Genomic DNA, 13250 nt, shown 5'->3' on the forward strand with positions numbered 1-13250 from the left:
AATAAAAACCAATATAAGTTATTAACTTATGTTTAAATAAATAATCTAACTATTCGATATAAACAAAGATTAAGTAATTTTTATTAGAAAACCTAATTGATACCATAATTATTCAAAGAACAAAAGGCCCTAATTAATTCTAGAGGAGAGACCAACAATCCCTTACGACCTCATTAGCCTGTTAATGATCTGAAAAGTCAAAAAGGTCTCCTTTGACTTTTCAGGTTACTAATGTTGACTTGCAACAACTCTGGGTAAGGATGGTCAAAATTTGGGTTACGATAGATTGGTTAGTTAAAAAAATGTTAGAAAGAGATTGGACACCTTCTTAGTCACTTGGCTTGACCTAGAAAACAATCTTCAAGATAAAAACATTTGAAACATATTGTGAGTGTGCATGAGTTTCCTTAGAACTTAGAAGTTACTTCCTTACTTTTACAAAAATCTAGTGACTCTGACAGACATAACCTGGTAATCTTTCACACTTCCTCTCTTACATTACTTTGAGGCTTCCTAGACTTTTTCCAGATACATTGATCATATACGAAATTTAATCTTGAGTCTCTTTTTGGTTATGAGGTATGAGATGTATCTCTAGTTAGGTCGCCATCATAAGAGAGTCAAATTTTATTTCCTCTTACTTTAATCATCATTGTTGTCATGAAAAGTTCAAATGGATCTTCTACGGGATTATCATCATTGTGAGCATTTGATTATCATAGATAGTTGTACTTTTACGCACATTGATATACGTCTTTCACTTTTTATAGAAATATCCATGAATCCCCAAAGGATGGATGTCTAGTTCCCCTTAATTAGGTTCCTTGTAGATGAATTTTCCCCAACAATGTGAACCATGTGATCCACTACATTTTGTTATGTGTAAATGAACATCTTAATAATTCAATCTCTTTGTGCTTAATGCTTTCCTTTTTCTATGACATTGGTATAATCAATCTACAAAGCAATGAGAACATATGTATATTTGCATAGCAAAATCAAATAAGATTGTGGTGCTTGTTTATGATTGCTGGAGATATGATATATTCAGTCGGGACATTAGATATTTTACGTACGGTAAAGTTTCTTGCAAGTTCGTCTGGGTTATTAGGGTAATGGATATAACCAAGATGGTAATGTCGTGATGAAATCATTCATATCTATTTTGTAAGATAGCCACGACTTAAGAGGAATAATAAAGGTTCAAGCAAGGATTAAACATAGGAAAGTGACAAAATATTCAAAGGCGTGACATAATTTTCTCTCTCATTGAATATTTTAATTCTTATTTTAGTATAGTTAGTTTTATAACCATTACACAATCTACCCAATCGCGCTATGCGAGACCTACATTTTACAATTATTTCTTCTGTAACCTAATAACATGTATAATTGATTTTGTGATTACAATATTTATGGGTTATTAATATTCAATTACCACTTACAAATTTCTGTTGACACAAAATACTATGCATTAATTTTAACCTTAATGGAGGGAACTGGCACAATGTTTGACTTATGAGGAGAAAAATTGAAATTCAAAATGTTCATGTCCTAACGAAACACTTTCCACATACCAAGAGATTTCTAAAACATCGCAAAATTTATATAATATTACAAAAACAATTGTGTTCCATTTTATATAAAAGATAAATTTTGACACCAAATAAATATTTTGTGTGATTTTTTATTATATCAACTTAAATATAAAAGCTATCATGCAAATAGAAAAAAGAGTAGAACAAAGAAATAAATATGCAGAAACAATATTCATAGGATCAAATGGTTCCTTGAATTCTCTTATACTTGATAATTATAATTATAATAATATAAATAAAAATAATAATAATAAAGTGTTGCAAGACAATATTATGTATAATATAAAATTCTTACAAATTACAACCATAAAACATGGGTGTATAGACAATTTTTTATGTATTCATACCTCCAATTGGAACAATACTTCTTTCATAAATTATTGTCCTACCTTCAAATCCATGTCCTACATTACCGAGCTCCTCAACCATATTAGTGTTTACATTAAAACAAACTAATTTTCCAGTATGCTCTATCAAGAATATATATCCATTCTTTCCAACTCCAATAGGATGCTCAATGTAAGGAAAAGGCCAAACTGTATAGAATTTAATCCATGATTCTTTCACCCCAACTTCACCCAAAATTGATATGTGAAAAATATCATCACTTGGGTAGTTCTTAATGTGATTTGAGATTAAAGCAATGCAACCATTTAATACTACTAAGTCTTTCCAATAAAGTATAGATCTAAAATTTTTATCATCGGGTATGGGTGTTATATGGAATACCTCATTACTTAGGTCAAATGATAGTAGGTATTCCTCATCATAATTTTCATTATCATAGCCTTCTTCACCCCACCAGTGACACATTCCATCAATACACAACCCTTGATCTATATAATTATGAGGGATATCAGAGTCAAGTTTCTTCCAAGAGTTACTTTGTAGACTATATATCTCCCAAAAGAGTTGGTAACATATATCTTCAAATGGAAAATCCTCAATGTCACTTTCACTATCGCTATTTGGATTATACATTATTTGTCGAATCACCTTGTAGTCCTCTCTAACAGAATCATAACCAAAACCATATCGAGTAATTTCAATATCCATATACGGTACAGACTCACGAAAGCTAGTAGGAATAACCTTGAATTCTTGGGTAGCAGGGTTCCATAATATAAGTCTTGTACTTGTCTGGGAGTAACTGATTAGACAGAGAACCCCATTAATGCTACGAGATCCCAAAATTTCAAATTCAAGGCCATCCATTTGAAATGGATTTGGCCAATTTAATTTGATATTATTCTCAAATTGCTCATCTGATAGAGAATATAACACATCAATCGAAGTCGTTTTATGTTGTAGGTGTAGGAGAAGAGATGTATAATCATAGTAAGAATGATTATAGAGGTTTTTGCAGAACAAGCTCATGAAATAAGAGTTTTGAAATAAGACGGTCCATGATTTACAAACACATTCAAAACGCTTCAAAGTTTTTACAGATAATTTTGAAATTATGGAGAAAGAAAGATCAGTAGGTATGTCAATACTAACCTTCTTAATTCCCACAGCTAAATTGTGTTCCATCTCTAAAGACTTCAGAGTTTTGTTTTCCATTGTAATCATCTTTGTTTTCAGATCTAAGAAAACTTAGTCCAATTTATTTACACTTTTTAGAGAGAAAAAACAACTACATTCATTGAACTTATAAGATGATTTTACTATTTATTAATTAAATTTTTTAAAATACAAATGCTACCTTAATTGTTAAGCAACTCAAAATATATCTTTTTACTAGATATGTTTGCGCGATTAAGAAGAAACTCAAAAGATATTTCATTTAGTGTGTTTTAATTAAATTATATGCCAATTTTTTTTTAAAGATATATTATAATAATTGATAAAAAATTCAAAAAAAAAATTTAAAACTTAATTTTCTTTAAACACAAATTTTTAAATTGCCAAAAGTACCTTTTAATATAAGTGTCATGAATTGTTTTTATAAGTTCTCTCAAACAAATACTATCACAAAATTTATGTTAATAGGTATTCTCGAATAAGTCAATGCAATCAAACATTTGATCTCATTGGTCTTTCAATTTGTTAATCTACTTAAACATTATTTGAATTAAGTGTTTATAAATATTCAAAGGAAACAAACTTTTGAGTAGGCTAATAGGACAATGAGGTCTTTAGAAAGGTCAGACTTAGGTTAAAAATTAAATATATGATAGACTACAATTTTGACTTAAACTTTAAATATTTTAGCCCGTTAGATTCAGATTTGATAAAGCCTCGACTCGACTCAGTCTCTTCTCATCCCTAGTGACGAGATGGGTGCATATGAAGTATATGCACATCCTTGAGGTGGAATGTTGATATTAAAATTATGATTAGTATATAATAATGTCATTATGGGACTATTTGTTTTAACTTAAAAGAAAAATTGTATTTTTAAAAATTGATTTTAGAAAATCATTTTTTTAAAATATTACAAAATTTGTTTAATTTATTTTTTATAAATTAAAAGACTAATTTTGATATTTATAACGTAGTTATACATTATTCAAGATCAGTAAGATCACAATTTTAAAAAAGATGTGTCTTAAAAATAATTTTTATGAAAAAATGATTTTATAATAATTTTGAGTAGGCTAAAATCAGTAAAATGATTTTATAAAAAATTATAATTAAAGGATAAAATACCTAAAATAATTTTTTTTTATGGAATTTAAAATAATATTTTAAAAATAACTATTTAAATCAATTTTTTATTAAAACTTTTTTTAATATGTATTTAAAATTTTCAACAAAAATATATTATATTATAAAAATCATTTTTTTAAAAATTTGATACAAACGGATTCTATGTCTTGATTGTATTTATATAATCCTTTCTTTCTTAATTAATCATTATTTTACTTTAAATGATTTTTAATAAAACGTAATGCACAAGAGGCAAGTGAAAATGCACATAGAATTGTGTATATGCGTATCATATCATATCTATTCTATTTTGTAAACAAATTTTAGTTTTAAAATTTTGTTGAATAATATATATATATATATATATATATATATATATATATATATATATATATATATATATATATATATATATATATATATATATATATGGGTGAAGGGAGTATGGTTTTTAGGCAGTTGCTTGTGGTTTTAAATGAACCCTAATAAGATATTTTGTGTAAATGCTTTTTGCCCTATGCAAATGCACGTAAAGCAAGTTTCAGGGCATGTTTTATGTCATTAATTGATTCCTAAAGCTTCCACGGTCATTATATTGTTATATTTGTTGGAACAAGAGAATGAAGAGATAACAAGAATGTAATTAATTTTGAGAAAATGATATGAAACTTTTTTATTGGAAGAGGAATGGATGATTACAAGATAACCTTGTGTATTTATACATGTTAATTAATTTAGTTAGTGGATCTTAACTGGCTTAACTAACCAACAACTAACCTATGATAATCTTTGATTTTTTAATTGCACTAACTTGTATTATAAGAATTCTAATTCAATATAAATTATATCCTTAACATTCCACCTAATTCATATTGTCTGAGTTTTTCATTCCAACAAATTTCTTTAATTTTTTAAATCTTATTTTCTTTAATGACTTGATAAGTATATCAACAAGATGTAATATTCAAACTTAATCTTTCCTTTACTCACTTGATCTTTAAGAAAATGATACTTCTTTTCCATATCCTTACTTCTACCATAACTCATAGGGTGATTGGCTAAGTCTATTATTGATTTGTTATCCATCAATATCGTCATCTTCTCATGTTCAACGATCTTTAATTTCTCCAACAACATTTATATCCAGAAAGCTTGACGTGCTTCATAGGAAGCTGCTACATATTCAGCTTCACAAGATGATAATGCTATTATTCCCTTATTTCTTGAGCTCCAAGAAATTGGAGAACCTCTTATCATGAATAAGTAGCCTGCAGTACTCTTTCTATCATATTATCTCCACTGAAATTTGAACCAATATAACCATGTACCATTACACTCATGCTAATGTTCTATTATCTTGGCATTAACACACAATGGTCACTTGTGCATTTGATGTACAACAAAACTCTCTTAGCTGCTGCTAGATGACATTCTCTAGATTTCTCCATGAACCTGCTTATCAAACCAACATCTTGGCAAATATGTTTTGCCTGGTGTTGCAAAAATATCTCAAGGATCTAATGATTTGCTTGTACAAAGTTGCATTTACAAGCTCATCATTTGTATCCTTGCTCAACTTTGCTCTTGACTCCAATGATGTGATTTCTGAGTTGCAATTGCTTATCTTGAATCTTTTCAAAATATCCTCGACATACTTCTTTTGATGCGGGAACACTTCCTTTGCTTGTATCTTTGAACTCCATTCCTAGGAAATATCACAAGTTCCCTAAGTCCGACATTTCAAATTCTTACATCATACTTTCCTTAAATTTCATGATTTCATCTTCATTTGAACCCGCGATCAGCAAGTCATCTGCATATAAGCATATGACGATCTGAATGATCCTACTTGAGTCTTTGACATACCTAACATACTCTGAAGTACATTTTATGAATCCGATCTTGATCATAAAATAATCCATCATTTTGTTTCAAGCTATAGGAGCTTGTTTTAATCCATACAAGGCCTTTCTCAATATGTAGACTTCCACTTGTTGACCTTTGATTTAAAATCCTAGTGATTGCTTGACATTAACCTCTTCACCCAATGGTCCAATCAGAAATTCTAACTTTATATCCAACTGATACATCTTTCAGCCTTTGTATGATGTTATTGCTACAACAAGTCTTATGGTTTCAAACCTTGCAATTGATACACTTCATTAAAGCTAATACTAGGTTTTTGCAATAAGCCTCTTGCAACTAATATGAATTTGTAATTAACAATTTCCCCATTTGGTCTAAGCTTCAACTTATAGACCCGCTTCAAATTAATTAGCTTCTTGTTTGATCTGTCTATAAGCTTTCATGTCTCGTTTCTTTCAATTGCTCTAAGTTCCTCTTGCATAGCTTCCAACCAATTTGAATCCTTCATATCTTGATTCAAATCAATCAGTTATGACTCATCCATCATTGCCTCTTATATTAAGTCACCGTATGCATAAATTTCTTGGTCAGGATATCTTTCATAACCAGTTAGCCTTACTGATTCAGTTCTTGTTCTAGTTGACGTTCTTACATTTTGTTCAGATATTCCTTTACTTTGAGCAGATACCTCTTCACCTGGTTGATCATATTCAAGTACAATTTTGATTATGTTGATTATGTTGATTATGTTGGATTGACCTCTAAGTCTAATTCCAAGCTTATTCTCATTTGGTGAATACAACTTGTAAGAACCAGTTGAGTGATAGCCTATCAGGATCACAACTTCACTTAAATCATACAAATTTATCCTCAATTGTTAAGGTACATGCCTAAATCACGTTGATCCAAACACCTTGAAGCGACAAACACTTGGCTTTAAACTTGTCCAAGCCTCACAAGATGTTTTTTACAACATCTTCTTTGTTGGGTATCTATTAAGAATATACACAGTTGTTGAAACTTCTTCACCCTAAAACCTCTTTGGAGTATCCTTAGCTTTCAACATGCTCCTGGCCATATTCAGTACAATTTTATTATTTCTTTTTTCTATTTCATTATTTTGTGGTGTGTAGGGTGCTATGATCTCATACTCTACACCTTCATCATCATAGAATTTTGAAAATTCAATAAAGGTGTATTCACCTTCACCACCCGTTCTCAATTTCTTAATACTGAAGGAGAAGGGCGATCCAAAACGCAATGAAAATTAGTGATCCTTACGAATGGGCATGATCAGTGATAGAATATTTACCTCTTGTGACGATTGAAACGTTTGATCCAGATCTACGAAGCGATCACGAACGTTAAACGACGACAACGCCTCTACTCAGTCCACACGAACGAATTCCTTCAATCTCAGTGCTAGCTGCTATGAATGAAGGCTTTGAGTGTGTGTGTGTGTGTGTGAGAGAGAGAGAGAGAGAGAAAGAGAAAACGAAAATACAACCGCAATGAATGCTTCTACACAAGGGTTCTATTTATAGAACCACTTGTGTGGGCTTCAAGCTAAAAAGCCCACTTAAGTGTAAGTGACCCATATTTTATAATATGCCAAAATCACTTAAGTATGTGGTACCTTACCATATTTCGTATTCTACTTAAGTACACCGTACCTTACGATGTTCTATAATTCACTTAAGTACACCGTACCTTACGGTGTTCCTTAGTTACTCTATCTCTCATCAATCCGTCCTTTGTGTGTGACCCTGTAGGTTTTCGCGGCATTGACAATTATATTAAATCACGTATTTAACATAATAAACAGCGAGCGGTATCTAGCAACACATCACTGCTACCCAAGACACGAAAATGTCATGTGATCTGACAAATCCTTTTGTGATAATACGTATGCGTATAATTACCCTTTTGCCCTTATGTCTATATTGAACACAGGGCATAGACCGTGTCATCCTTCTCCAGTTCAATATTGGGCCCATAGACATTTATCCTGTTATGCAGGATGGACAAATTCCATCTAGATCACTCATGTCCCTCAGCATGCTTCGTGGAGTACCCATAAACTGTCTTTATGGTTATCCAATTACGGACAATGTTTGATCAGCAATAAAGCACTCGACTCTACATCTAGGGTCCATAGTGGTTTCAGGTCGAAGGGTGGTATACACCATTATCACCATGAGAATAACTAATGACACTTTGCATAACATTCTATATAGTATTCTCATAGCGGGTCAATCCTGAAATTCTGGTGTAGTCAGAGTTCAGATGTTCTATTCGAAGTCATGACATCTGATCCAACATTGTTACTAATACAGCAAGACAGTTATACAAATTAAAACTCACTACTAATATGCACACATTCACAGATGTCACAACATCTGCTACTATATCACCATAGAAAAGAAGAACACCCAGTTATGTCCATCTGGTACAAAGACACAGCAGAGATCAAACATAGCACTTACTTCTATTGAGCATGCACAGTTAACAACATGATGTCTCAACATTGATTTGAACATCACCTGTTCCAGCATTACAATTGGTTGTACTATAAAAGACCAACCAGTCTATACTTCAGTATCAGCTGTCAATGATGAATGTCATAACATTCAGTTTGGCATTCAAACAGTAGGTTATGTGCCAGGTCTGTTATTCCCTTGATAAACAGACTAAAATACATACTGAGTTATAACAGACAGGATTGTAACGTGCAGAAGGTAAAAACACAAGTAATTGTTAACCCAGTTCGGTACAATATTACCTACTCTGGGGGCATACCAAGCCAGGAAGAAGATCCACTATCAGCAGTATTAATTCAGAGTTAAACTCCCCCGTTTACAACTCTTCACTTAATCCCTACCCAATGCAATCTATACCTAGGAACTCCTAGATAGAAACCTCCAGTTTCCATTCCTATCACTACAATTACAATGTAATGCTAAACAACTTGAACTCGCTTCACAACTTCGTTCAAGACCATAACAACTCTTACCTACAGGCTTTGAGTTACAAATAATCTCATGCTTTCAAGCACTGAGAAACACCTGGTAACCTTCCCACAGGTTGGGAGGTTTACCGCACACACACCCCTAATTTTACATTATTTGAGGCTTACAAAACCTAGGTTACAATCTGCTATTTATAACCTAAACACCCAACTGGATTTGGGCCTTCAGAAATTGCAGCAAACTTCTCCTTTGCTGTTACAAAGTTGGCAGAAAACTTCTGCTACAATCAAGGTCTTTAATCTTTTAGTTCCTAAAATATCCTAACATATCTCCATATTTAGAAACTGTATATAGTCACCAAATATTCTAATTGAGTCTTCAAGATCTCCACAAATAATGCCACATAGGATTTTGACTAATCCCAGAATATTAAATTAGTTAACACATACCAGAATTAACTCATTCAGTTTTATACACATGCGTGATGTCACAGTCACGATGTCGTGACATCGTACATGACATGTTGGTCCAGATGTTGAACTTCTTCAACCCAACATATTAAAACAACAGAGGTGATTACATTATTTGTTTTACAAAATTAATGTCAATCCTAAGGTACTAACAATCTCCCCCTTTGGAAAATTTTAGCTAAAACAAATAAACATTACACTAGACACCACATCCCAATATGGGCCTGCACTTCCTCTTTGTCATTGTCAGCCCCATCACCAACACCAACTTTGGTGTACATGAGGAAGAAGTTGTACAAGAATCAGCTGCATCAAAACCCTTCCCTTCAACACTAGGGCTTCCTGAAGAATATGTAATGCTGAGTAGATAATGCAACTCAGATCACAAGACACAACTGTCCTCTTAACTCAGATCACAAGTCATAAGTGATATACCCAGTTAGTGACTTTTGTGCCTGAACCCAACTTCTCCTTGCTACCACATTTTGCTTGCTTCTGGTACATCCTCAGGACAAAGTTTATCTCCCCTTTTTAGCTAAACATTTATAAATGAAACCTTCACAAAACCAGATCCAGGCGCAGTATGCCCAAATCTTAACAAACCCCATGGTTTAGAGGAAAAGGAATGTCGCTCTTGTGAGAAGAGGAGTGTTGATACATCCCTTAAATAGGCCAGACCATGCTTAGGAATTAATGGTAGAAGTAAATACTTGGTCAAGATCCATAAGTATATGCTTAAGAATTAACGGTAGGAGTAAATACTTGGTCAAGATCCATAAATATTTGCTGAGAATCAGTCAGAGAATCACCACCAATATCCCAGACTATCTTTGGATACCTTTTATAGCTCTTGACTGTTTCTTTTCAGAAACAACAGTTTCAATGCGTGTAGACTATTCCATAAATATTGTCAGACACGTTGCAAGCTATGTCTTAACATTCGACACTGCTTTTGTCTACATTCTTCATGTATTCTCCCTATCATCATTTCCTAAAACCACTTTCTCACCTCCAGTGGTAGCTTGACATCTAGCACCACACATCCACATTTCCTTATATAACTTCCAGCAGGTACATAGGATATCTTATGTTAAGACATCACATATGACATCTTGTGTACACTCTGTCCTTTTTGTTCACAAGGAAAACTACCAGCAGTTAAACAACTTATCAGAAGTTTAATCAGCAGCAGAAGCAAAAACAATTACTAGTTATGGCTACTAGTAATACACACATGCACAAGGGTACTTCTCCTCCCCCTAAATCTGTGCAACAAACAACAGAATTACTAGTTATGGATGCAACTATTAAGACACACAAATTGTCCAAGGCAATGTCATGACATCCGGTCAGACATTCTTCTGCTCACTCAGCCTTGACACACACCACATCATCCCACTAACTAACAAGGTGCCATACCTTGTTATCTGAGAACACATAGACCACAAGCTTGATGATTACTTGCATCGCAAAGACAGAACTCCCCCTGTCATGACCAACCAACTCTCCTTTTGAAACTTGGAGATCACACATGAACATATCCAACACCCCAAAGTTGGACCTTCACATACTTCCTGATTCAAAGAGAACCCAGACCATTTGATGAATGGAAAACATAAGATGCATCTTCATGTCTTCAAGAGCACACCCTCTGTTCAACCCTCTTGGCTGAACACATCCACACTCTGTGTCAATCTCTCTTCTAACCAGAACAGAAAAACACTTCACCAACTGTTCTAACATAAGTTAGGACATCCTTCACAACATAACTAAAAACACCATCTGATAATCTTCAGATATCACTGAGTCACCAGCTTGATCCAAAAGAAACCAGACACCAATTGGGACATATACATTCTCATCCCATTACAAGAGATAATCTTCCATAGATAGCTCAGAACTCCTACCACAAGCTCCAAGAGATTAATAGAAAACACCTCCTTTTGTCTTCAACTTACTACTTTTCAGCTCAAAAGTAATTTGTCTCAGACTTTCCTCAAGAATAATCAGCTGCCATATGTTGATTATCTTGATTCTTCGAACTCACTTCTGAGATAGACCAAATGCCACTGGTTGATTACCTCCTTCATGAATCCTCATATGAAAAAGTCAAATGCCATTCTTTGACCTCTCCACGTTTATCAGACTTCTCCCAAAGATATTCTGACCTTCCAAGTGAGACTTGAACTCCAAGCTACATGTTCAACAAAACTTAGATTTTCTAAGACATGAACATGTAACATCCTCTCCATCCAGCAACTCCAAAGAACTGCAATGAGAATTATCTTTTTGAAGTACCCAATCTACAACTCTGTAGACCCTTCTATCTTAAGTTGATGTACCACTTCACCAACTAAGATTCTGATGTTGAACCAAATGTCACAACATTGTGTTTTAACATCTAGCTGTTGAATTCAGCTCCTTCTTCTGCCACTTGAAAGAACTTCCTCCCTTCACAGAACCAGAGTTCAACATTCTCATAGACTTGATTATGGAACCAAGTTTGAGTAAACAACCTCCATCCTGCAGGTTTGCAGTTAAGTCATCCAAGCTCACACCTTGATGAATCCCTGCTTCTTCTCCAAAGACATTAGACACTCTGATGCATGAGTCTTTAGAAGGACCAGTTAGAACCTAACCCTTCATCCATACCAAGGATTCCACTTCCTAAAGCAAGGCTGTTTCCATGATGTCAAGAATGCTGCCACTTATTCTTAACTCCACAGTGTGCATTAGCCAATGCACTTCCTTACCTAGATCAGAAGTAAACTGATCCAAGTAACCACAATCAGGACTATGATGTTTTCTTCTTCTTGTACACACCAAGGCTGAACATGTTTCTTGCCAGGAAACCTTTTCAGAGATCATATGCTTTTGCTGCCACCAAAGTGATAGATCATAAACCAATGTACTATCCTTCCTGTGATTCTGCACATGGTCTTGAAGATGAGATGTTCCAACATCTTTAAAAACATCAGTTATCTTGAGCTCCAAGGATAATCAATTCAATACTTGTACTTGGCACAAGTAGACATTGATCTTAAATCCTTTCCTTTCAGATACTTCCACCATAAGAATATTTTAAAAATACTCTTCTTGTGTCAACATCTTCTGCTTGCAAGCACCTCAACCGTTTTGAGAATCTTTCTAGATTAGATTCACCCTTAGGAATGAGAGAGATGAATCTTTCCTTGCAAATGTGTCACATAACAACCAGAACCCATGTGACACAGGTCAACAGCCAACCAGGCCCTAGGCTGACCAAACGTGAGGAGGTTAACAAAAACTCCCCCTCAAATTAACAATCATGGAAACTCCACACCAATATCCATGCATTGTACACAAATGTCTCAACATGACATACATCATCCCTACTAGTGGCAACTAACTCTATGAGTTATACCTTTACATACTCCAATCACACCAATCAGACTCCAGCTGACCATAAGTACTAGTGAAAGAAAACAACACCAGTCAATAGTAGATATGCACTGCCAGAGCATACTACCTCAACCAACCTCTGAATCTTCATATTCTCACTCCTTGAAAGAACTGTCACTTCTGAGCGTGGTGTTTGAATAACTAGATTCATGGTCCCAATCCTCTTAAATGAAATAGCAATCAGGTTACCCCATTATTGACTTCTAACATCCAGGGGACTTGTCTTCCAACACAACATAGTACTTCAGGGAACA

General features: G+C 33.7%; 1 protein-coding gene across 1 annotated transcript; it reads right to left on the bottom strand.

Annotated features, from left to right (window-relative positions):
- Positions 1-1854: 1854 nt before the first annotated feature.
- LOC127101348 (F-box protein CPR1-like) lies at positions 1855-3203 on the bottom strand. Its single transcript, XM_051038739.1, has one exon. The coding sequence runs from the start codon at positions 3168-3170 to the stop codon at positions 1932-1934; it is 1239 nt and encodes a 412-aa protein (XP_050894696.1). The 5' UTR covers positions 3171-3203; the 3' UTR covers positions 1855-1931.
- Between the last annotated feature and the right edge of the window lie 10047 nt (positions 3204-13250).

This window comes from Lathyrus oleraceus, chromosome 7 (assembly GCF_024323335.1).
Source record: "Lathyrus oleraceus cultivar Zhongwan6 chromosome 7, CAAS_Psat_ZW6_1.0, whole genome shotgun sequence".
Classification (NCBI taxonomy): domain Eukaryota; kingdom Viridiplantae; phylum Streptophyta; class Magnoliopsida; order Fabales; family Fabaceae; genus Lathyrus; species Lathyrus oleraceus.

Excerpts from the sequence above, each read along its gene's own strand:
- LOC127101348 (XM_051038739.1), bottom strand. The coding sequence starts at position 3,170 with ATGATTACAATGGAAAACAAAACTCTGAAGTCTTTAGAGATGGAACAC.